Below are 27,241 nucleotides of genomic sequence, written 5' to 3' on the forward strand. Positions count from 1 at the left end.
ATGCTTATATAAAGTTTCCAACAATTCAGAAGGTCCATGGTGAAATTTACAGTCTATATACAGTATAACAAATTGTCAAAGAAAAAGGTTCAGATATTCCTTGGTTCCCAAAAGCCTGAAGCTCGCTCTCCACACTAGAGACAAAAGATACCTACAATATTAGGTGGGCTTTTCCTTCTTTTTTAATTTTTATTTTTGTAAAAATTAGTCATCCCAATCCACCTTGAATCAAATCAGTCCTTAAATCCTGGTCGTATTTAACAACTGCTTAACCCCAGTGTTTAAAGCATGTTCATTAGATGTCAGTATAGGGGTACTGTCAGAAATTGTAATAATCACAGGTACTAAGAGCCAGCAAATTTACACAGCGGTGCTACTCTTTACAATATAGTGTAAAACAAATTGTTATGATGGAAGTTGTTCCTGAGTTAAAACTTGCTAAATACCGCAAAGATCCATGTTTTCCTTTTGTATTTCTTCCTCTGGAATGTCCTTTCACATATGCTCAATTGAAAATTAAAATTCACTCCGAAAACAGCCTGGATGTCAGAAAGTAAAAATGTTAGCGAAATTCTATCGGCATTCCCAAATCTAAATTTAGCCAAGATGCTATAAATTTGCAGGGTTTACCATCGCTCAGCTTTTAGCAAGAGTATTTTCTAAATATCAAGATAATCATAAATGTCAGGCCACATATTTGTGCAACTGCAAACAACAGGAAAAGATTTTGGTATCATGAATTATCAGAAAGTTCTGTGAATATATGTAACTCTGATATTGCAGATATTTTTAGTGTTCTTATCCAGCTTGCTCCTTTAAAGATATTTTTAAACTGTAAGAACAGAAATTAAAATACCTACAGACATATTCAGCTTTTTACACTGGACAACTAATTGTCTATTCAGATTCTTAAGTATCTATTCTCACAGAGTTGTTTCTGTAATCATTGTCATTCTTCCCTATTTAAAAAAGCTGTTCTTGGCTGACAAAAGTGGCCGGCTTTAAAAATAGATTTTTTCATTCGATTCAAAATGCGCACGACAATTCCTACCACCCTAATCATCCTGGCTCCAACTCATTAAAGTTTGTATAAACATTTGCTCAAGTCTGAGCACTTGATTTAATAGGAGTTAAAAAAATCTGGATGACAGAAGGTGCGACCCAGCCTGTGCTGTTATACCTGCATTTCTGACTGCCAGCTGAAGAAAAACCCCCTCAGAAAATTGCACTGTCTGGAGTCTGATGCAAAGTTTGCTGAAGACATTGAAACACAAATGAGCTTTAATGGGATTAGTGTTCTAAGTGCTCCAACTGAAGCTCAGCACTTGCAGTGACGCAGCATCTCCTACTTTAAATACAAGGAAGGATTGCAGTAATTGCACCTATCAGACTAGGGAATAAACGTTCATTTATGTATTTTCAAATCTGCCAGCAGTGCAAGTAATGAATCACAATATGATTTAAAAAACCAAAATCGTATTTCCAGATTTGTTTCCATTTAAATCCCAGCAGGACAGAAACCAGCAACATGTTGAGAAAACAGGGTGGGAAAGGAGTGACTCTGCTTCCACAGCCTGGGAATTCCAAACAGAGTCTTACATAGTGGTATAAAAACAAAGCTCTGGATGAAGTTTGGCCTAGCCCACGTGTCTTATGAACACAGGTTAGGTAAAATGTAATTGTTGTGACCATAAAATATAAATAGCAACAATTTATTCACAAAATTCTGGATTAGATTGGGGTTTTTTTGCTTTAACAAACGGTGCGATCCATCAATCAGCCAGCTGTATGTTTAAGCACGACAATAGAAAAAGTAGTACATAAACACCTAAAAATCACAGTCATAAAAAGCAGGCAAGTACATCAGTCTTTTGGTGGCCAAAGCACAAGAGATTAGTCTGCCAAACAAGTGAACGTGAATGTAGATCATGGGCATTAGCATTGTTAAAAATTGTTTCTACTGCCAATAGAGAGCTTTCTGTGTTTTAATACTGTTCTTAAAGAATTGTAAACTGTTTAAAAAGGTATGCACAGACATAAATAACAGTAAAGGATTTAAATACAGTGGTCAATAGGAAAAATGGTTTTAAATTTGCATGTGTGATGAGCGGGTCATTTGGAACAAATCCATAATTATCCAGAAAGAAGTCTGACCTTTCTTATGTAAGACAGTACTGCCGTCATTTCTAACACTTGTGACCATTATAATAACAAGAGAAAAAAAATAACATCGGCCCTGATACATCAATCACATATGCATTCAAAATTACAGATATTTACAAGAAAAATACATATTCAATTAAAAAGCCACTGAAAAACATGGACTTTTAGTCAGGTGCTGCACTTTCTGCAAAATGAGGTAATTTAGATGCAAACAAATTAAGTTTAGTAGAGTTCAGGATCCACGGTCTCCATACTTTAAGTACAGATTGCTTCAGTAAATGGCTTGACTTTTCTGTTCAGAGCAAGAAATCACTAGATCCAGTTAAGTCCTGTTTTTTGTAGTGCTCTTGATGCAACACTGACTAATGTCAGAAGGCTTCCCAGCTCAGTTTTACAACTGGTCTTTCAATAGAAAGAAAAAAGGAGAAAAAAAAAGGTTATAAGTTGGTTTCATCCCAAGATGGATCATTCATGTTCTTTAGAACTTTTCTAACAAGCTTCTCCAAGTCCTTGCGAGCTCTTTGTTCTTCTTCTAAGGATTTCTTCATCTTTTTGTTATCCTGTTTAACAGAGACACAAATATTATTATTGGTTTGGTTGTTGTGGGGGGGTTGTGTGTTTTGGTTTTTTTTTTAAACAGATCTTTTCTGATCACACATACACTGTCAATTACAAAATCTGAAGTCTCTTCTCAGTAAGACTGTTACTAGCTGCTCAAAAGCAAGTTACAAACAGTTACTCCACACAATGTAACAAAACCCATCAAATGGAAAATGAGCTATTTCCTATTTATACCTAGAGGTCCTTTATAATGCAAGTGCTAGTAACAGATGGCCAATAATCTCAAATTCTTCTGCTGAAATCTGATCAATGAACAGGAGAATGTATTTGTTGTTAATGGAGAAGGGAAATGGAGCACTAAGTAGGTTAAATATCCCCTCTAAGAGCCTCCTGTGATTGCAAGTAGTTTCACAATCTCAGGAAAGCTGCTTAAAACTTAATGCAAATTAACTTGCTTCATTAGGAAAGTAAATAGTCAAAAGAAGTATCTTGAAAACCATTGTGTTCTCTGGAAAGTGCTTTGTGACTAAATATTAAACCAGACAGATGACTACCAACAGGAGTCTGAATTTCAAGGAACACCACCACTCTGTATGGACAATTATGACTCAGTTCTCAATATTTAGCACCATCAGGCAATACTGAAATACCATGAATGACAGGACCATAAGGATTTCACTGACCAAACCAGAGTAATGCCCACATTGTTTAATCCAGTACAGGCCAAGGCAACACTGGAAACAGTGGGGAAGCAACTGGAAGACAAGAGAAAATTGTATGACAGTCCCAAGACAGCAAGTCTAGGGGTGTTAAACACAGGTCTGCAATCCAGGGGTCCCACCGGACTCTCACAGGCTGTCATTTACAGACATTTCTAGAAACAGGATGGGATCAAGAGCTGCCATCTCCTTAACTCCATTCCTTCCTCACATCTGTAGAGAAACTCAGAAATTTCATTCTTTTCTTTCAGGTACAGACTTAATTTCTTATCCTTTTCATTTATTCCTCTATCACCTGCCAATTCAGGACTGTATTATTCAAGTTTAGCACCTGTGGAGCAACAGCCATGGGTAACCTATGGAAGCTGCTACGGGAGGGATCCCACTTTGCGTGGTAAGTCCCACCATCAGGCATTCTGGTGTCTACACCCGCCAGTGCAGCGTGTGGTCCCAGAGAGCCTTCATCCATAAAGCCCTCAGTCACTTGGGACCTTCCCAGCTCAGAAAATGAGTTCTGCCACTTCTCGAGCTGGCAGCATCACAGCAGCAGACCAATAAATGCTTGTACGCTGAGACTCATGATATACAAGAAAATGACCTTTCATAGGTCTTGGCTTTGAAAATGTGATATTCTTAAAAGACCATCTACTTGGAAAGGCATAAGAAAAGAGGGCTGTTCTTTGAAGCTCAGGAGAAGGTGCCTTTTTTGGGTTTTTTTAGGGTCACGCTGAGATCTGCAGGACCTCAGTGATGCAGCATGTTTACCCTTTGTGTAAAAGCAGCCAGGCCACAGGAATACTAGTGGGTTATTATTGCTGCTTGTATTAAGTAAATTGTGTTTTAAAAAAGATCGTCAAATTTGCATCAAATGTGGGGTGCATGTGCTTCACATGTTGAAAACAGCAGAATTTAAGTATTTAAGACATCAACTGTCCTATTTCAAGGAACATGTACAACACCCTTACAAATACTGGGCACACTGACAGATGGGCAGAGAATTCTGATTCACATTTAAAGCCCAAAACCTAAAGTAATTTGAATACAAATCCTTTTTAAATTAACACAGGAGGTATTATCCAGCTTCCTGAGTCAGAACTGTTAAGGCCAGTTAGCAAATTCACACACTGGAGAGTGAGGATAATCGAACGCTTTTCCATCTCCACACTAAGCAATGACTACGTGCAGCAGCAGTAACATGTTTTGAACAGGCCATGTCCTGACAAGATATTCTTAAAACACCTCATTTTGGATATTTAAAACAAGCTTTAATCAGCTGCAACTTCCACAGCAGCAACTCAGGTGAGATCTTGCACAATTTCCCCATATGACAAACCAGCACCCTAAGCTAAGCTGAAGCCCTCATTAAAAAAAAAGCCATGTGACAGACACTGAAAAGGACTCTCATCCCTGGAAATGAGAGGTTTTAAGAAGTTATTTTAAGTCCAGGTTACTGAAAGAGCGTCAATAAAGGCCTAAATAGATCCAGACATTTATACTAGTAAAATTATACATCCTAGAGCAAATACTATTTCACAGTTTCTATAAGCTTATTTTGCTGGTGATACAGCAGAACTGAATTTGCTTAATGCTTTCAACATTTCACGAGTTGCAACATTCAAAAAGAAATCAACCACAGCTTAGCATGTCACTTCAGAGAGAGGATATTTAACACTATTCTCAAAGGCTGGTGCTCCAAGGACTGATGACAACCACAAAAGAGGGTGCTTTTTTGTCAAATCAGTATGTTTTATTCTTAGAAGTCAATCTAGTCCAAAATTCAAGTTCAATCCTGTCAAAGTGAATCAACTTACAAGCCCTATTTTTTTTTTTTACAATAAGCCTTCCATCTTTCCATTCTCCATGTTGCTATAAATGTAGCAAGTTACCAACCTGTCTCAACTCCTGTACTTCATCCTTTAACGCATATACTGTGTCAACAAGGCTTCTAAAATAAAGAAAAATACGATCCGTTACAACAGTTTGCAGAAATATGTGTCTAAATCTATTATTAGACAAAACTGTTACATGAAATGCATTTAAAAAAACCCCAAGCCCCACAGCTAACAGCTAATTTCAACTTGTGTTAAAAAAAACACCTGTCTCTTATCCAGATTCATATTCAGTAAGGCAAGGTCCTGTTACCAGTTTCTGTCACAGGATACACCTCTCAAGCATATACAGACCTATACCAGTTTCTATATTACAGTTCTGCAATAGAACTGTATTTCATTTCCAACATACACCTTACAAAAAAAAAAAAACAGAATGACACCACACACTAACTAGAAAGATGATGCCAATTTAATACTGGAATCCTACAGCACTTGGAAAAAAATATTGGCAAGGAAGCAATAAGCTGCATGGTATATATAAAGAAACCAGGCTATTAGCATTCAAGTGAAGGCCAGCTGCACTTGAAGGACTGGCAGCACACTCCAAACAGTTCTGTTCCCCACTGCACGCACTACTATTAACGGGAGAAGGAAGAAGAGTGCAAAGTTTACTGGCTTAATCTGTCATTCATTAAATGTTTTCTTACTTCTCTTCTATAACAGTCTGACCATTACTTTTAGTTTCTTCTACAATAATTTTTTCTTCTTCTGGAAGCAGGACTTGAGGAGCGGATTCTTTACGGGAACCTGTTGTAAAAATAAATTACAAAGTGAGCAATTAACAGATACTGTTGGGGCATCTTAAAGATTATTATTTCACTGATTACACGATACACCTGCATGACCAAGGTATATCACCTTCCATTTCCCCCTTCCCTCCACACACACGTTACTGACACATTTTTTACATCTGAAACCACAGCCTTACAACAACAACAAAAATCATCTGACATTCCTATCTTGCTGCTGACGTAACTCCTGTGTCATCTATGGGGATGCTACACCATTCCATGAACAATGCACCGGTCAACCATCAGTAAAAGCTCTACAAATTCACCACAGCTGACTTAGAAAGGGACAGATGTCTTTAAGTAACAGTGATTTAAGCCTCAAGGACAGATTCTGATCTCACACTGACACAAATCCAAGAAAAAATTCCACTCTAAACCAATTACTCCATCAGGAAGGAGCAGAATAGTGGTATCAAATGACACTGCGATAGAAGAAAAAAAATTAAAACCCCTCTCCCTTTAAACACTATAAACAACATAACTGTGTGCACACATATACATACAGTTGCAGACAGCCTTTTAGTCCTATAATAGATTCCTAACAAATGAAATACATACATTGAATGTAATGTTTTAAAAAGCACTTAACAGTTTGACAATAAAAATTCAAAACATTCCAACATCTTCAAAACATTCTGCACCATCATTACAATTTATAAGATCAAGATATAGATTCTAAAAAAGTAGCTCTGAAAGAAAAAAAACTACAGCTCAGAGATTTGCATCCATTCATATATAATGTATGTATTCTAGAAATGTTATTTAATTAAGCTGCAACAAATTACAAGCATTTTTTTTTTTTGAAGTCTGTGAATAAATTGCTGTCTAAGCATTTGTTCAGAATTCAAACCCAGCAGGTAAGGCATTAAAGTTCTTGCATATTTTAACCTAGACATCAGTTTTAACAAACAAGGTACACTTGCCTACCAATTCATTGCCATGAACTTTTATTAGCCAGGAATGTCTTATGTTTGAACTCAACTGGGTACCACAGAGTGTATGACGTCAGGAGAAACTAGTTAGCTCCTGCTGAACAGCTGCTTTGTGATAACAGTGCTTCTCTTCTATGGTTCATGATAAAACACATAATTTAAACACAAAAAAAAAATTAAAGAAATCAAGCTCAGAAAAATAATGACTTCCTTAACAGCTGTGGTATTGAGTTCTGAACAATGAGTTTGTAGGGATTGTACTTTAGCAGCACATGTTCAGCTATTTAAACTATTTTAGCAAACAATGACAAACATCTTGTAATGAAGAAAACAGTTTCCTTACGCTGACAGTAAAGATCTAATGTATCAGTATGTGACGGTCAAAATTTTTTGGAATAAAGATAACTGCAGATTTGAGAACAGAATCTTGTCCTTGAAAGCTGTAAGTTCTTCATCTTACAGAGTGAAGAAATCTTTTAAGGGTTAATGCTCTTCCACTCCCGCCTATTTTCCAGGGAAGGAACAACCTATAAAACAAGCACATCCACACTCTGTATGAAGCTCAAGGACATTTCCCTGTTTGCGCTGTCAGTCTCTAATTGTAAAAAGTTGTCTTATGTGTAGTTCAGTTAATTAGTTACTGCTCTGCTTTATTAGCTCAGGAAGTAACACAGAACACCGAGCTAAATATTATTTCAGGAATTAGTTGGCAGCAGCTGCCAGATCACTGCATTTCGGGTCTCTGTACCCACGCTGAGCAACTCAGCCCAGCACACGCTGTGACTCCCAGCATGTTACATTTATCTCTATATAGAGCTGCATCCAATTGTCTTTGCATGGTCAGAGTAACGCAAGTCCTCGCAAAGCAGAAATAGCATGGAGTAGACAGCTTTAAATAAAAAAATGTCCCGGCTGTACAGTTATATACACACATGCATATAAGACAGATGTCTACGCCAACATAGCTTGATGCACGTACAGCATAGCACAGTAAACAATACTACTGAGACACAGAATGCAGTTTCATTAAAAACAAAAATGTTCACCAACATAACACACAGAAGGAGACCACACAGTACACATCCACGATGCAAAAGTGTTGCTGTGAACACCAACCTTCCTGTGCAACAAAACACATTAACTACCGTGGGATTCAGGACATCACAAGTTTCACCCTCGCCTTCATTGCTCCGATACCCTCGGTCATGCAACTTTTTTATTTGCATCTCAGAACCCGTGCTGCTCTTGTGGTTTGTACTTACACAAAAAAAAACCCCACCCAACAAAAAAAGAAAACAAAAAAGAAACCCTACTTTTTCCTTTATCTTGGTTTGCTTTTTGTGAGTTTCGGTGCGTTTTTTTTTCCTTTGTTGTGGAGGTTTGTTCGTTTGTTTTTTTTCCTAAACCCCACAAGCACTTGCTAAGCCTCTAAGGTACAAAAACACAGCACATATACCCTTCAGCAAAGAACCCTATCATCAAATGAGTATGTGCACAGTAACATCAGACTAGATAAGTCAAATTCTAAAGAGAAAACGAAGCTACATCACTGTGCTGCTTTTCTGCACCATTTATGCCAGAAGCTTTTTTTTATTAAGATACATTTTTCTCGCAATTATACATCTAGAAGAAACTTCAAGCAGAGTCACCTCATTATCGGCACTCAGCAATACTCCCTATACTGCACCTTGTGCCTCCACCAGGTCCTCCATGTCTACTCTTTATGTAACTATTTCTTTCCAGAAGTTTACAAGCTACAGCTTTAGGACATGAACAGAGGGTTTTGTGGGTATTTCAGCTAAAAGGACAGTCCAAGAAGTTGCTGCAAGTTTGGTAAACCTAAGCGCCTCTTTGAGACATATTCCACATATTTTCATGAAGTAGTGTAGAAAAATCAAAAGCTACTTCAGTTTGTCATATCTGCCATTCCTCAATCCTAAATGTGTAAGTTTCATGCTGAATTTTATTAAGAGACACTACTCAGTCTCATTCGAATTCAAACAAGCAGAAAGACAATGCTTAAACTGACTTCCAGCAGCTCTGGCCCCAAATCACCTTGAGACAATATGAAGTACTAATTAAAACAACAACAACCTGGAACACCCCCTACCAAAAGCTTTATAAATCAGAGTTTTGTTTTCTTGTCCTTTTTTTGGGGTATTCAGGGAAGCAGGTGGATGGGAGAAGAAAATATATTTGGCAAACCCAGACATTTATTCAAGATTAGTGCACAAATGTTAAGGTTGAGAAAGCTGCTATCACTCTTTAATGGGGAACTCCTAAATTCAGGGTCATGGAAGAATGAAATACTCCAGTGTTTAGAAATCTGTTGTGTAACTGAAGAAAAGCCCAAACAACTGATCACTGAGATCAGAATTCAACTAAGTTTCCATCAATTAAATGCTGTCAAAAAAAAAAAAAGGTATCTGTTCAATATCAGTATCTCCCAGCCCTAGAGTGGTGAACGGAGCATTACAATGTTTTTTGCCAATACCATACCCTAAACTGTAGGTTTAGCAAATTCAGCCTCCAGAGTAAAGCAAATAATAATAAAGCCCAGCTGGCATTCAGATCAGGGCTAAAGAGTTTAGACAGGGGGATACAATTCAGATGGCTTTTCACTTTAACCAGATATTATGTCCCCGCCAACGTTCAAAGACCTTGCTTGTCCAGGACCCGTTTAAGCCAAGAGTAAAATGGAGGTGGGTATTCACATCTACTACTTAAAATTAGCTAACCTTGGGGCCTCGGTTAAATGCCAGCTCTCCCCAGTCAGTCAAGAACAGGGTTCCTTCCTTCAGCTGGGCATCTGGAGGAGAAGACTCAACATAGGTACTTCCCCGTAGTTACACTCTGCAAAGACTTTGCCTTCTTCCAGTGACTGTGAGGGTCCTAATTTAAGCCACGGAAGTTAGACCCATGGTGATGGTGGTTAATTTTTTTCATACCTTCGTTGGGTGATTGGGAGAAGTAAGGAGTGGAATGAGGCACAATAAAGCTCAAAAATTAGAAACGGTACTTGTAAGTATACAACTCTGGTTTTCACCAACTTTCCTAGGCGTTCTCCATAAGCTAAGAAGCTCTTCAAAATTATTTGCTTGAGTTTCAAAGACAGGAGTCTGACTTGCCACTGCGAAACAAGTACATGCATACACAACTGTTTAGATCTACCATTAACCACTGGTATGTACAGATGTGTAAAATTTCCTGGAGAAGCAAACATTAGACAGAAAATAAGAATTACTTGTCATTTAAAATGATCAGTGTTTCATTGCATCAGTTGTATTAAATATGTGAAAGTGGATGAGGAGACCTCCCAAATCAACCTTCTCTTTCTCAGTGAATCTTTGATGAGATCCTAGTATGAAGAACCTTAAAGACCGTACCCTCAGACTCTGCATGTGTTGAGATTAAAGCATTGAAAAAAACCAAATCCTTCATGCTACAGATGTGCCAAAATCAAAAGGGAGCCCTTTACTATCTTCTACTGATAAAGACAAATCAGAATCCAAACATCAGGCCCACCTTAAGTTCACTGTATAAAATACACCATTTTTTTTCCAAATTCTTGGGAGTAACAAAAAAAAGGTTTTGGCATAAAGTGGGTTGTTTTGTTTGTTTTTAACTAATAGTGATACACAAATAGAAAAGAAACCCCACATGACTCAGATCACAGATTTACACAGCTTACAGCAAAATGTTTTGATAAGTAAAATGAAAATAATTAAAGTGGACTGAAATACACACAACCCTATATGTCTGAAAGACACCATCTGCAGAAGTGGGATATTTCTAAGACAGCATTTAAAAAGAGCTGTCCCACTAAACTTATACTTCACTAACCAATACAAAAACTTCCACCGAGAGCTGCAGGGCTAAAACTAGAGTTGCTACAACCAAAGCAGAAAACATTAGGACCTTTTAACAAAAGCAGGCAATTCATTTATTCTGATGTAAAAATTTCAGTATGTATATCAGGTTATCATTTTATTTAAATTCACTCCTATACAAGCACCTTTTAAGTAGAAACACTAAAGATAAGTCTTGTTTTAAAGAGAAAAATGTTGTAATATTAAACTTTGAAAAATATATAAGGTTATAGAAACCAATATCACATTAATAAAATTTCTCTCTGGAACAGGACCTGCAGAAGTAGGTTTTAGATTGTTCCAACAACGCAGCCCATGCTTTTATGGAGAACACACCAGTTCAAAAAGGAAAAAGAAGAAAATATCAATTAAGGGAGAAGGTGGCAACAGAAAAACATTCTATAGATGGTGGCATCTCTGAATAGTTATTTTTTAAAAAGACAATACAGAAGGATACATACTTCACATTACATTGAACTTCCTGTAGTTGTCAACTACACTGAACAAAGGTTACGCACTTATGTCAAAAAAGCTTTAACTTCAGCATTTTATTCCTCCGGGAAAAAGGGAGGGAGAGAAAGGAGGCATAGGGGGAAGAGGGAATTAAGTGTTAACTCTGAAATTATGCTGTCCTTTCCCCCGTGTAATAATTAAATATTAAAGTCACAGTCTAGCAAATGCAAAATTTATTTCAACTGTACATAACAGATGTCCTTTTTATATAAAACAAAACACTTAATTGATATATGCAACCACAAACAATATGCATACTGTACAGTACAATGCAACATTCAGATATACATCCATTTCGTATTTTCAAAAGGCAGTCACCTACTAAAGATGGCTTCTCCCATTCACAAATGAAGTGCACAATATATATTTTTTTCTATGTTTTACGTCACTATATACACATTACTGTGTTTTGGCAAGATTATGCAAAACACCCAATTAATATTGGTTTGTTTCAATTTATGGCAATTACTAATATATGGAAACACTGCATAAGCCATGTGAAGAGGGGACGACAATGGCTTGAACCTACCTTCTAATTCAGATTCTCCATCCTTCCGGTGTGTTTGTAACTGTATACATATAATTTACAGAATTGCATAAACATAAGGTACTAGTGTTACCATGACTAAAGTTCCACAAAAATAGAAACACTGAACCTTTGGACTGAATACCACCATTTCCACATTTGCCTTTTTTTGTTTGTTTGTTTTTGTTAAGTATGTTGCATTAATACTCCTGATCAGTTCACAGTAGCTTATGGCCTGTAACACTGAAGACATGGAATGATTTTGAATGTACGTTGATGTTAACATGAGACACTAGTTAATGACTTAAATGCTACAGTAATTAATGGTGGTAAACTGTCAAAGCTTTGGTGCATAGAAAGTCAATAAAGTCTTCAGATCTGGATAACAAAACGTTCTGTGCGATAAGGAAAGTTCAAGTGCAACAACTGTATTTCAAACTCATATTTACACTATACAACATGAAACAGACATAAAGGAATTATTATTTATCCAATGCAGAAAACATTATCCAACAAGAACACCACAGCTTAATAAACAGGAAAAAAACAAAAAAACAAAAACAAAACAAAAAACCCCAACAATCCATACTTTCCATTTGTCAAAAAAAAAAAAAGAAACAACCCAAAACTGACTGAAAGGAATAGGGGAGTGAAGTGGGTTACAAATGCGCTGTGGAATGGTATGGAGCACATGTAATTATCTCATTTCTCTAAGCAACACTTCTCCACTTTGAAAAAAGTTCAACATACACAAGTTCCTGGTCATTGTGTTAATAGATGACTAGCAGTAAAATGTATGCCTGAAAACCCTCCTCAGTAAGCACTGCTGCTTTGCGTAGTCACATTTTCGAATTGCCAGCAACAGTGAGAGGATAAAGTGGGTGATCAAACAAGACTGAATGCAAATCTGCAGACATGAACCGCTTTGAAATAGCTTCTCCACGCTGACCACCTTCTGGAATCATGCACGTGTAGTGACTACTAACTTTCTGATCATGTAACCTGCAGAAAGGTATTGATTATTTTTTAAACACTGTGATCAAGATCTCAGTCGGCAGTTAATTGCATCATGATTATTCTGAACTCGTTCACAGAGTAATACCCGAACACTGGATAACATGCTTACTTGAAAAGGGGTAAGGGAATTACACCTAGGGACCCTGGTGAAAATAAGAACCATTTCTGTCCTCCTATGACATTTTCTAAATCTTTCTTAGCGTTAGGGAAAAGCATGTCAGTTTTGTTTGATGCCAATTACGTTATCCACAAGACAGAACAGACGCGCTTCACCCCAGCGGTGCCCCAGGTGCAGGTTGGAGCTGTGCACAGCATGTCACAGTTCTCTGAAAAGCCAACGCGGCTGCAAGGGAAAAGCTGCTGCTGAAAACAAATCTGCTCGTGAGAGAAGTTACAAGACACAATAAAATCCATCACAGACACGCTCCAAACAGTACAACCCAAAAGCCAAGCATTCTATTATTCAGAACTTCAGACAAGCCAACGTGATCGCAGTTGTACCTAGAGTTTCAGATGCTGAACACTCCAGCCTCCATCAGGGGAACCATTTTCATCTCGTCTTTTCAAGAAGAATGGTCAATTGAGAGTTGTCAGCTGTGTATTTTAACAGGCAAGTAAACATCTAGACCCTTGCTTTCTGCCACACTACTGCATACAGTACAGTGACAGTATGACCGTAGGTAACATGAGATTATCAAAACACTGCATGTGATGAGCATGGGCGGCCAGGATTTCATGACAACTGCCAGACTGGGGTGGCGGGGGAGCAGTGCGGTCCTTCATATAAACATCAAAGCAATGAGGAAAAGACAGCAGTATAAAACCAGAAATTTCTGTGGATTAGCAAATGCTCTTCCAAACGAATGGGCCAGAGCTGTGAATATCTGAATGATTTCGGAGCTCTTGTACTGCGTATTTTTAAGCTGCATCTTCCTTACTCTACCAGCTTTGTATTTTGTTAGTAACATGTAGAAAATCCAACCACTACGGCTAAGGTATTTCCATATTGCTGGCACTTGGCTCACAAACCAGTATGGTTTCAGTACAAAATACAAAAATGTGCTGTATCAAAAAAAAAGGACCTGTTGCTACACTGATCAAGTAAAAAGAAAAAAAAACAACAAACCATTCAGAGCTACAAAGTAACATCTGTCAGTTAAAAAAAACCCTCAAGAAATATAATCCTTAACAGGATATACTCTTTTTAGAATGACTTTTTTGTTGTACGTGTATTGAATTGGCAATAGAGCCTTCCACCAGGTATAACTGAAGTTTCAGAAGCTCCCTCAGAAGTTGTTAAAATATCACATTAAAGAGACAAGGAACAGCAAGAAAACATCTAAGAAAAGCAGGCTGTGATACAACAAGCATTTGTTAAGAAAAAGCTCAGAAGTGCATTAGTTCTGGTGAGAGATATATGAGCAACAGCTCTTACGAGATGTAGACCCCATTCTGTAACTATGGGCTGTCCATATACTGTCATAGTCAGAGTCTTCTGAGAGGTCTGAAGGCTCCAAACGAGAAAGACTACTGCGACGACCCAAGGAGTCTAGACTTGATTGGTCATCATCAGCCAAGACGTGATTATGCATCAGGTCAGTGCCTTGCCATGCTAAGGATGTATAGGTGAAATGAAATGGTGGATGTGGATAGGCAGAGGTGGGATGAGGAGGAGAACGTAAGGAATAGCCACAACCAAACACATGAAATAAAAGCAAAAAGGTGATGGGAAGAGAAGGAAAAGAGAAAATATTGTTAAAAAGGCACCAAAGTTTTTTTCTTTTTTTTTTTTTTTTTTTTTTTTTAGTTTGTTTGGGGTTTAAGTATAAATTACACTCAGCATGTAATAACGTTTGAACTGTTACAACACAATTTTTGAAGTGGTTTTTAAGCTTCTAAGCAGCCTCAGTTGAGAATTTTGAATAACCAAAATCTTGTTTGAAAGTAGATTTTTTTTTTTTCGGAAGAGGGAGTTAGGTTCTTTTGAAATATGGAGTCAGTTCTGGTCTGGGGGGATTTGACTGGGGCCAGAGCAATAAACACAGTAAGCCAGCGTGATCCAGTGCTGATGGGAAAAGCAGCAGCTCCTTCCCCACCACACATCTGAACCTCCATCCCTTCCTTCCCTTGCAATGACACAGGCATTTGTACGGCTGCTTGGTGAACTGGGTCAGAGAACACTTTCAGATGAAAACTAACCCTGCAAAAGATTATTTTTCAAGCAGGTAATTTCTCCACCAGCTCACAACACAGCCCCAAAAGTGTCTGTGGCACCACTGGAAAGAGGAAAATGCAGGGGAAAAAGCAAAGGTTCTCATGCAGAGCAGGGCTGCTGACTTCCTAAATCAGCAGCAACAATTTGCACCCACTCAAGGAGACTGTCAAACTACAGCTTTTCTGTGTCTGTACTCATTATTTGATTAACCATGTAGTAAATTAAGACATTGAAAAACAGGGCCAAGGGGCTAACAACAACACAGTCTGGTCCGCTCCAGCCTCTCACAGGCCTCTTCTACATGCATCTATCTAAATCTGTCTTCCCCAATTAAATACTTTAAGATGTCTAAGGTAGTGGGTCAAACATAGCTAAGGACTAAATATATCAATATCCCAAGACTGAAAACCATGCGGGTGGCCATGCTATGAGCCACCATACACATGGTTTGCAAAAGATTTTAAGCCTTCATTTGGAGCAGAAATGCAAAATCAACTCAGTATATAAGAAGCAGAAGAAAGCAAAACTGTTCTTTTATTTGCATTCATCTCCTCAAATTAAACCCCACATCTTCCTCATCCAAAAAAAACAAAAAAAGGGGGAAAAAAAGTTGCTCTGCTACCTTCTAATGCCACTCCCTGCCAGTTTGCACCAGTGCCATAGCTCTGCTGAGCTGACACTGCCAAAAGCAGCACCCCTTGGGCTTTGGGTTGAGGGGCAGGTAGGAGAATTGCCAAATGAGTGCTGTGAGGGACAGGCAGAATATTAACACAGAGTTAAGAAAGGAGCATGTAAAAAAAGGGTGTACTTCAGGGACGGAGGGGAACTCTTTCTTTCTATTGTTCTACACTGACTACTGCTCCCATGGAAGCAATTCCAGCGTGATTTTTCTCCCCCCCTGCCCAGTTCCATATCCAGTCTACAAATGGATCTTCTGAAACCTGAAGTCTTAGATGACAATGCCATTATTTCCGAACAGAGCAGCTGCATACCTAATCAATAAAAAATACGTTTCTCGCTGCAATTAGAAGCAAATAAAAGCTGCTGACTTCTGATGTATGCAATGATACCCACAGCACTATGTATATTTTTAAATATACATAGAAAAGAAAATATAGGCAAAAAAGCAAAAAAAAAAATCCATTTTATATCTGCGCACACACACTACTGTGCAAGTGCAAATGTTTTCCCAACCATTTCTTGTCACATTATGCTTGCAAGTAATCAACAGATCACAGTCGAGGCACTTAAACAGCAATCATCTCATCTAATTTTGTTTGGAACAACAGTATATCTTCAGAATTTTGAACAAATTCATTGCCTTTTATCCAATTAAATACACTACTGTTATGACTGTAGGGCTATAAAATAGATTAATATTATTTAAAATATATGTAATAGTGGATAATTTATGAAATTAATAGTATTATCACCTTGGAGACATAAAGTTCATTAAGACAAAAAATAAAATGAAGATTTTGCTGTTTCTACAGTCTAATACAAGGGCTACATTCCCATTTCGAAGTACATACAACTACAAAGTAGTTGGGTTTTTTTCAAGGTGATAATAGTAAGTAAAGACATATTAGAAAAATCCATAAACCAATGTGAACCAAAAGTTCACAACTGCATTTTGAGACTTCTCAACTGTCAGCATTGAATTGCTTTTGCTTGGAAGCAAAACAGGCACAGGCACTGTGGGTAGCAGTAACAGTGATTAATGCTGCAAATTTAAACAGCTTAAGTGAACAAGGAGTAAGTTATAATGTCCACTCTTCTAGTTCCTGACAACAGCAAAACCAAACAAGTACGTCAGGATCATTAATTATACTGTGTTCCAAGGATCGAAGAACAGTGCAAAACTGTGCAAAGTGGAACAAAGGCAACAGCATTTTCTCCTTCCTTGTGTAAATATAACACATGCTGGTGGACTCCCCTGCTTTGCACAATGTTTTACTTACAAGACAGAGGGACCTCCACATGGCAACCTTGATTTGGGTTAAATGAAGTAGGACCCCAGAGGCATGTTACAGGTTTGCAATATGCTTGGTATTGATCTGAGAAGCTAAAAATGGCTTTAAACAACACACAGATCTGAGAACAATTTCTCCTAGAATTATGAGATAGGATGAAAATCTGTAATTAATACTAAAAGCACCTAGTGGCAATAAAAGAAGAAGTTTTTATAGGTCTAGGTTACTTTTTCACAGCAAAAATCTTTGTTGAACAGAACAAGACATATAAACTCCTCCAAAATTAAGACTTGTTCTTCATTCATCCTCATTACTTACCAGCTTCTTTAACTTTATCAAAAAGCAGAGTGATCAACTGTCATATTCAGTTCAGTCACCTCTCCTTTATCAGTGAAGGTTTTAAACCATGAGAAGTAGTTACTGTTGTTTTGGTGTTTTGTTTTGGTTTTGTTTGTTTGTTTTGTTGTTGTTTTGGGGGTGGGGTTTTTTTGGTTGTGTTTTTGGTTGTTTGGTTTTGTTTTTCTTTTTTTAAATACTGAAAGAATTATTGTCTCTAACCAGGGACCTTGATGTCCAATTCTTAAACACTCAGCACTGATATTAAGCCAGAAGCATGTTATTACTTCTTCCTGGTCCAACTTGCTACTTGCAAATGCCTGAGAACCTCTCACTTTTTTGCAAACTATCTCATTTGTGTTTTAGTTAGCCACATCAGTATTTTCTAACTTACTTGAATTTAGTGTTTGACGTGTTTTGGCACTTGTGCAATATGCTTCAATGACTTTAAGAATTTGAGCATCTTCTTCTAAAGCAGCTGTACCTAGAATCAATGGGAAAAACAGAATTTTAAACATAATGTTTCTTAACACAGAAAAGCCTTTGTAAATCACTATGTTTCAATGGAGAACAAAGTTCAGTCTAATAAAAAAATGATATTAATCATCCCATTTTAAAGAAAACTTTGACGAGCAAAAGTAAAAGTTTAAAAAGGAAAAAAATACTACTTTGAAATGCTTGAAAAAATGCTTGGAAGAGAACTCCAAGTCAGAGTAATTACGCACACATTCAAGAAATTTTCTGAGCATCTGAAGTTGCAAAGAACATGTTTTAAAGCGTGATCTCTCCAGTTCTAAACCAAACCACCACTAAACCTAAAAAAACCACCCCGTATACCCTAGTTATTATAGACATTCATTATTTAATCAAAGAAATCAAGGAACAGAATATTACAGTATCACAGTATGTTTGGGATTGGAAGGGACCTCAAAAGATCATCTAGTCCAATCCCCCTGCTGGAGCAGGAACGCCTAGGTGAGGTCGCACAGGAACATGTCCAGGCGGGTTTTGAATGTCTCCAGAGAAGGAGACTCCACAACCCCCCTGGGCAGCCTGTTCCCGTGTCTGTCACCCTCACTGAGAAGAAGTTTCTTCTCAAATTTAAGCGCACCTCTTGTGTTCCAGCTTGATCCCATAACCCCTTGTCCTATCATTGTTTGCCACCAAGAAGAGCCTGGCTCTGTCCTCGTGACACTCACCCTTTATATATTTATAAACATTAATAAGGTCACCCCTCAGTCTCCTCTTCTCCAAACTAAAGAGACCCAGCCCCCTCAGCCTTTCTTCATAAGGGAGATGCTCCAATCCCTTAATCATCTTTGTTGCCCTACGCTGGACCCTCTCCAGCAGTTCCCTGTCCTTCTGTCCTTTCAAGACTCACTGAAATCTTGAAAACTTTTAGATTTTGTATATGTATCAGATTTAACTCTTTTAACATTTTTCTCTGCAAACCTTGAAGAAAAAAAAACAGTCTCTAAGATGTTCTGCTTCATGAATCTGAGCTGCCTTCAACATAAAAAGGTAGTAGTATTCTCTGTCAGCCAATGCATCCTGTTAGTTTTTGTGATTTGTTATCACCAGAACAAAGCCAACTGTCCAAACATTTGTCAGGATCAGCTGACAAGCTCACTGTTGAAGAAATTCTCTTGACCCAATACATTTTCCTCACAGTTTAAGAGATTCAGGTACTCCAAAGTACAGGCTATTTCTCTTTCAAGTTAGGAAAAATAATTGGATTTCATTGTGGCTAGAATGCAGCACTGTATTATTACAGTAGCAGCACAAATATTTAACTTCTGAAATTAGTATCCTGAGAATACTCAGTTGAAATACCTTCCTTATTTTGGTTTGCTCTTATAATGCTACTTTGACATAACAGTTTTCAAAACATAGCCCATAAATCCCCATTCCAGAGAAGTCAAATAATAAACCCAAAACTTGTTTATCAATAAGCTTTATGTTCAATAGAAGTTCCTCAGTGGAAAACTTTTACAGGTCCACAAGATGGAAAAGGTTGAAGGAGCGCTAGCACATAACAAAAGCTTCTACTTACTGACACAAGAGGGAACAAAATAAAGAGATATATACAAGAATCAGTATTTCTGTTATGTAACACACTTTGACTTACAGCCACCAAAAATCCCATTTATTAAGAGTTCTCTCGTACATACAAAATCCTGAAAAGTGTTAATTTAATAGGAGTAAACTAATGAACCTGCAAGCTATAAGAGCCCCTCCTTCCCAAAATACGAAGTCACCTCTTCTCACTAGGTGTTCTTTAACAATTTCTAAATCTGCAAGTTGACAGCTTTACTGCTGTCATTACAACTACTGAATCTCCATCGTCCAAAATCTGAAATTATACGGTATTGCAGTACTTCAATTTTTCCTGAACATACACCTTCCTGTAAGGAGACAGAACATCATGGATGTGCAAGGGGATGTTTCAGTTCAAGAACACAGGACTGCTCTGCCATACAAAATCCACATCACACTCAGAAGAACCTCTACCTTAGACAAACCAAGAGTGCCCTTAGGAAAAGCTTTTTCTCTCCAACCCTACATAAACCAGTAAGAGGCAATGCTCATGATAACACACTTCAGGCATTGAACACTCAAGGCACAGTCTCTATCTTTTTTTAAAAAGCCCACGAGCAAAAGACAGAAACTGCAAAATTTGCAGTAAAATAATCTGGCCTTCATATTAAATACCCTGTCTTTTACCAAGTAAGTGGATTATTCATTCAAAGTTATAAGGAAGAATTAGCGTGACAATGACAACTAAATGAATATTGTGTTTACTTGATAACATTAATATTCCCCCCATCCCAAATTACCCCAACATCCAGATTTTGACCCTTGTGCTTTTTATACATTAATCAATCACAGTTCAGTGCTGCTCTTCAGACTTCAAGCAATTTACAGCTCTGCAATTTATCTGGACACAGGCACTAGCAAATAACCTTATTTCTAAATTAGAGCAGACTGATCTCAGAAAGAGTGGCTATGGAAGCAACTAGTCTTAGAAGCAGCAGCACTACCCAGCTTTCCAACGCCCAGCTCAGCTGAAGCTCCTACCAGGATCAATTTAAGAACACAGCCACTAAGCATTCTGAAAAAATGGGATATTCTCTTCAAATTGTTTTTTACAGTCTTAAAAGACAGATTTACCTTACTGAACTTTACATGGCTCTATAGTCAACTTCACTTCCCTGTCTAGCATAGGACCTTCAGAAAAAAACATCCACTAGAGTCAACAGCAAAACTCTAGAAAGCAACTAATCCCATCATGACATAAGCACCCAATATTGAATAAAACCATCCTCTGCAGATACGTCCCCCCCCGACTCCCCTGAGAGAGGAAACCAGATGACTGGGTTACACCATACATTTAACTTTCACAGACTTTAAACTGATGTTAATTCCAGCCTTTATATTATGCAGACATTTGTGAAGTCTCTCTTACTTTTTCTCAGTGCAAACTCTTCATCTGATGGCTTCCGTTCTGGCTTGCGTTTGGGAAGCAGCTTTTTCATGGTTTTAGGGCTTTTACTGAGATCCTGTGTGGGGAAAATAAAGAGAGTAGAGCTTCTCTACAATATTTCAAAAGTTCAACCTCTGAGATGTACACAGTTACTAACTAGAAATCTTTTTTACAGCACCAAAATTCAGTTTACTATTTGTTGGCACATCTGATTTGCCCGAACTGGCTGATTTCCTCTGTACCCTTCCTCTGAGTATACATAAAGTCAGATATTTTATCTGTTCTACTAACAGAAATATACAGAAAAGTTGCTGCAAAAGCATGCAGGCTGTTTGGGAGCTAGAGCGAAGGGAAGAGGCAGGCACATATTAACACAGGTCTTTTTTCCTTAACTTTTGAAGGGACAACCCATTTCACTTGTGTACTCAGAAGCAGTTAAAAAAGAACCTAACAAGGAAGCTTGGCAGGTGGTATATTCTTCAAAGCCAGAATCTGTAAATATTTAGGTCTGTTCTTACAAAGCTCTACAGCAAAAAACAAAAAAAAAAATACAGCAACAAATACAGCATTTCTGCTCAAAACGTGGTCATGCTAATTCACAGGAACAATGCTAGGTTACAGGAACAGAAGGAATATACTGGTCTACCCCTTACCTTAAGGATATAAGACATCCTCTATAAAAATACAGAACAAGAAAGTAAAAAGGTGAATGAGCGGGACTGACCAAAGAAGATGAAGATAGGTTTTGAACATTATTGTATGCTAAACATTGGAGAATTTAGTGTCCTACACATGAAAGGCATTTAACTTAAATTACAAAATGACCATAGGGTACAGCCAAACAGAACCTTTTGTAGCAACTGAGCCTAAATACTAACCTTCCAATTGCAAATCAGCTATCACTTTTTCCCTGTTGTCTAGGGTATTTATAGAAGAAAACGAAGAGACACCACACACAGCCACCACAAAAGAAAAAAAAAAAAAACCACAGCCAGGCCACACTGAGGCACAGTTTTTAGGCTACAGTTTCTAAGAACCTGCAATTTACATGTGTGAAATAAAATCTTTCTGTCAATGTCTCACGCATGCAGAATAAAATATTCTTAGGCACAACTGCATGACTCTTTCTGGGCCTTGTTGCTTCACACTAAATCAGTATCATGAGCATGTATGACAAAGATACGGAAACAGGAGATATCATCAAGCCACAGAGCATTCAATATTCTCCTCCTTGCGCACACGCAGACTTCCAACGCAAATCTAACGTTTTCTTACTATTTACAAAACCACATAAAATGAAGGGGCAGAACCAAATTAACCTACCACCACACGTGTTTAAAACCATATGTTATTTATCTTGGAACAGATTCCTGTTTAATACCATATGCTAATTAAAAACTACAATGGCATCTTAAAATCTAAGCTTTTTCTTTTTTTTGCTAATAGTAACACTAGCCATCAGATTCTTTTGAGTACAAAAACATTATGTATCTTTGATAGTTACCTTTTTTTTTTAAATATGCTATTGTTACCTAGTAACAGTGGTAAATACTAAACCCAAGAGTCAATTATACCGCCACAGCTGTTTAGAATCATTTGCTGCAGCACTTTGAAGCACCCTTACCCTAGATACTTTGCAATGTGCTTAGCAAATAACTCACTTTGCAATAAGCATAGATGAACAACATAACAAACGAATTGCTAGTTTGAAAAAAATAATAATAATGAAAAAGTTTTATTTATTAACTGTATAAAGAGTGGAAATAAGTGGAAGCACTTGGGGGAGGCAGTTCCTTCTGAGCTGCAAGACTAAATCCCTGCATAAAATAACAAGCATACACTAGTCTATTACTACTGGTTCAGCATTGGCTGTTAAATCATCTTTATATAAAAACACGCACAAAGCTGTAAAACGGTGGTGTGTGAAAAAGAAAGTTAAACTCCCCATTATAGGCCTGCTACAGAGTCACATTTCTTGGCTGCTGCCTCTCACCTCTTTATAGCAAAGAGCTGCTGAAGGCCGTAATGGGGGCGCAGGCCGTAAGCAGCTCAGACTCCAAGGCTTGGGGGTTTTTGGAGGTTCCAGAGGTCCCCAGTTTATCGTGGTGTGTGGAGTCCCATGATGCGACGGATGAGGGAGAGTATGGTACGCAGGAGTCAGCGGTATCGGCTTGCTGTCTGAATGCTTGCTGGAGGGTGTTACTGGATGGGAAGGAAGCTGTCAAAAGACACAAAGGTGACAGGAGTTATTATTGTAATAAAGACAAAATATCATCAAGGATTGGTGAAATAATCTTGCTCGCCAGCTAGTGCTTCTGTTTATTACAGCTGACCTTTGAAAATTTCGACACTAAATTATTATTTTGAAAAATGGAGCTTAAAGGAATTTTTAATTGTCTACCACAGACAAGCAAACACTAAATGAGAAACAGTTATGAGCAGCCCTGCTCCCACTTCTCTCACAGCTAAGGACAGAGCTAAATTTAGATCCGTTCACATCCAACAACTCAAGTGTAGAACCCAAAAGAAGGTACTTAAGGCAATTTTTTCTCCACAGCCTGCCAAATACATACATAAACTATGGTGACATATTACTTGGTCAAAATAGAAAAAGTAATGATAATTAGTTTTCTTTTTATGCTGTTAAACTGTTATAAGAAGATGTAAGCATTTTATTCTTTGTTCACACAATTAAAAATCAGAATCATCTTTTGACCCACTAAATGGCTTTAAGAATGCTTTACATAGTGGTATATTTGCCAGATAGCCTAATTCTGCATATGCTGCTTATTTGCTTCAATGCAGAAGCTATTCCTTACTGTGTGAGATGGCACAGAGTGAGGTTTAATCGTGGGATTCCCGACAGTTGTGACTTTGGTTTGCTTCTGCAGGTGATCCACCCATTCATGTAAATCTTGTTGGTTGTTACAAGACACTAGTATCCTTTCAATCATATTTCCTAGGTGACAGAAAACAGGAGACATAAGAAAACACAGAAAAACAATTTAGTCAACCTGACATGATTATAAAGACATTAATTTCCTAAACCATTATATCCCCCTAGGTATTGAGCAAAAATTTTAACGTGTATTTTCAGTACAACAGCATCTCACTTTTCCAGATTATAATAATAGACGTTTCCTCCATGTATTTGTTCCTGTGCCAAGCACAGGAGTTCCACCTTTTTTCCCCACCTCTAATAATGAAACACAACCTTTAATGATAAGAAATAGATGTAAGAGACAGGCTGATCTAGCAGCCTTATGGTTCTCCATGTTCCCAAGAAAAGCAATCATATAGCCTAAAATGCCATTCTGGAGTCTATAAGCTACAATGTAAAAAGTTATAAAATCTCTCAGGAAAAAAAAGTATAAGGTTGGTCTGAATCTAATACTAAAGCTCAGACAAATGTCACTCGGGAAAACAATCTTAACTAAAAATTACTTTAATTTCTGCAGTTAACTCCATTTTAACCCATCACATTCCTCATGTGAAACCAGCTTTATAGATATAATCTCAGAAGAAAATGCACCATCGACAGTGTTTTCTCCTCTGCCTCACAGCACTGACGTGTGACACTGCCTGCTGCTTGAGAGGGTCAAAAATTACTTCACTTAAATGCAACTTGCTTGCTGGCAGAATTGATCCAAGAAACAAATGAAGACATGAAGTTTCACTGTGTGGACCCTGCTCCCACTGTCCTTTAAATCCCCCATGGAAATAAGGTACAAGCTGGAACAAATGACTTGACAGAAATTACCCAAAGTGAGCACAACTGCAACCATCATTAGCAGATATGCTAAAGGTCTCAGGAAAGAGGTGGACAATTTCTAAAATAAATCTCTTGCTTAAAGCCTTTCCAGAGTCTCTAGAATTTCTCTTCAACTGAGCAGCATACTTGGAACTGCTTCATTATAAAGGACCTTCTCCAAGGCTACTGTCTCCATTCATTAAAATACAGAAATACAGGGGAGAATCCCACACAAGGACCACTTGTTAACTGCCTAAGACAAGCAGTAAAAAGCAGCTTTCAAGCCAGAGCTTGGTCACCCTCACAATGAAAGTTTTTCCATCTGTTCAGATATAGCATTCAATGTTCAAAATGGCATATCCTGGAGAAAGTAGTAAAAAAAAAATATTTATGGTCAATACCTGATATTTCAAATGCATTTTTATGGTTTTCACTGTCTTCTAGCTTTGTGATAGTCATTCCTGTCGTTGGCAGTTTTCCCTAAATAAAAAAAAAAGGCAAAAAAAAAGCAGTAACACTGAAGTTAAATCCAAAATACACAAAAATATTACCAAGTAAAGAATACATACATTCAAAACACTGAACAAAAACATAAACACATGCATACTGATAGGCCTTTTTTAAAAAAAGAAAAGCTACACAAACACCTCATAATGGAAGTTTTTAATATGCCAAACTTTTGCAAATGACACCTGTGACTATGCAAGCTATGAAATCCATACAAATGTTAACAGTAGTCAGTAATCATTGCCACAGGTTCTTGGAACCGAGACCTTCAGGGTCATCCATATTACATGATTAGAGGCAATGGTGACTCATCTTTAAGCACATTTGTTTGCAAACAGTTTGATTAGCTCTCAAAATAAGGTTTGTGGTGCAAGTAGATTTAGAAAAGAAGATTTCACTAAACAAATGCATCAGTTACTTTGTGAAGATTTATGTCTCTAAAAACCCCACAACTAAATTCACTCACAGAAATATTTGGGGAAAGAAAGCAAAAGACGTAAAACCACTTTTGAATTTGTAAAGTTTCAGGAGAACATATTAATTTTGAACAAGATAACCTTTCATTTTAAACCCAGTCAAGCTGGAAAAAAAAATGTCAGTTTAGGCTAACTCTCTGAACCTTTAGAAACACAAAAAAATAAATAAGACTGAATACTGTCAGGATGAAAGGGTTTACCAAAAACGCAACTTTAATAATAAAGTTCTTTAAGACAGATCCTGTATTCTCCTGCACAGATACACTATTCAGCACACACTGGCAAAAGCGCAAATACTATGTACTGTGGAATTTTGGCTCCAATGGAGAGGGAAAAAAACCCCTACAACTTTTTTTTTCTTTCCTAATGACTGCAGAATAGACAAAGGTTTCTTAGAAGCTTGGAAACTAAAAATATCGGAAAGTTGATATTCTGTATGCACAGAACATGCTCAAGCCCAAGATGCCAAAGAGAAAAGACAAATTTTCTTGCAACAGCCTCCCCGCTGAAGGAAACATGGTGGTGTTGTGTGCTACAAGACAGCCTAAAACTGTCTCTTCTGGTTTCCTGTGTTTGCTGGTTCATGAAGAACACAACATACAGCCGCAATGAAAGAGAGGTGCGAGGACTGCTAACGGAGGTGAAGAGGGAATACGGGGATACACTAAGCAAAAGACTAGTGACAGAAAACAAAGATCACCTGAGCCACATGCAGAGGAAAAAGTACCAAGTCAGCGTAACACAGAGAAAATGGAACTGAACTCATGAATCATTTATATTCCCTTGCTTTCAACAAAACTGTGAAGCCATTTTGTATGGCTTGTGCACCTTGTGGCTTCGGTTTACCACTGCTCAAAGTTCTTCCAATGAGCTCATGCGGCAGATACCAGCACTATACACCAGAACATCTGAAGGCTGCTGATAAATGGAATATTCAGGAACACAGGGAGTATGTGCTGTGGGATGCTGCCAGCAGTTGCATCGTTTCCCTGGGAATGACTGAGGGAGCTGCATCATCTTCTGTGCCTATCCATCCCACTTCTGAGACAAGAACCCCAGAAGACGAGGTGGCCCACTTTCAACAATACAGACAGACACAAACAGTGATGAAATTACTTTGCCTGGCTATGAATCATTAATATCTGAGAAGTTCTCAGTGTTGGGAAAAATCATGTGAGAGGTTATGAGGAAATTAAGAGTTTTGCATTCCAGAGGGATGGACAAAAAACACTACGAAAGGGCTGTGGCTATAATGAACAATGCTGTGTGTCTGGGGGACAAAGTGGGAGTGAGGAGGAAGAAATCCAAGTGATGTCCAATAGTAGAGCAAAATTTTAGCCTAACAGATTCATTCTTTAACAGACTACATTTTGTTAACACACTACATTTCCAGCTGGTTGTCTTTGTAACCAGTAGAAAAGAATCTTCTTCTGTCAGAATTCTGGATGTGTCACCTGAGACAGAGGGCTCACCTGCCTTTTCCAATATCTTTTTTCCATCCATGTTGGGATAAAGC

At 37.8% G+C, this 27,241-nt stretch overlaps 1 protein-coding gene across 5 annotated transcripts in view; it reads right to left on the reverse strand.

Moving 5' to 3' along the window:
- Positions 1 to 1,391: 1,391 nt before the first annotated feature.
- Positions 1,392 to 27,241, reverse strand: part of ARHGEF7 (Rho guanine nucleotide exchange factor 7) — a 128,133-nt gene continuing 102,283 nt past the window's right edge. For 3 of the 5 annotated variants that reach the window (XM_082075913.1, XM_082075916.1, XM_082075915.1), the window contains 8 exons: positions 25,144 to 25,222; positions 23,811 to 23,950; positions 22,985 to 23,209; positions 20,974 to 21,067; positions 17,902 to 17,991; positions 5,983 to 6,082; positions 5,334 to 5,388; positions 1,392 to 2,723 (listed from right to left, as the gene is read on the reverse strand). In XM_082075913.1, coding sequence (XP_081932039.1) covers positions 2,601 to 2,723; positions 5,334 to 5,388; positions 5,983 to 6,082; positions 17,902 to 17,991; positions 20,974 to 21,067; positions 22,985 to 23,209; positions 23,811 to 23,950; positions 25,144 to 25,222 — 906 coding nt within the window. In that variant the 3' untranslated portion in view covers positions 1,392 to 2,600. Of the gene's footprint in view, positions 2,724 to 5,333; positions 5,389 to 5,982; positions 6,083 to 8,838; positions 12,969 to 14,418; positions 14,596 to 17,901; positions 17,992 to 20,973; positions 21,068 to 22,984; positions 23,210 to 23,810; positions 23,951 to 25,143; positions 25,223 to 27,241 lie in introns of those variants that run through there. The other 2 variants (XM_082075917.1, XM_082075914.1) reach the window with 2 other exon arrangements.

This window comes from Streptopelia decaocto, assembly GCF_964273445.1.
Source record: "Streptopelia decaocto genome assembly, chromosome: 1".
Lineage (NCBI taxonomy): Eukaryota > Metazoa > Chordata > Aves > Columbiformes > Columbidae > Streptopelia > Streptopelia decaocto.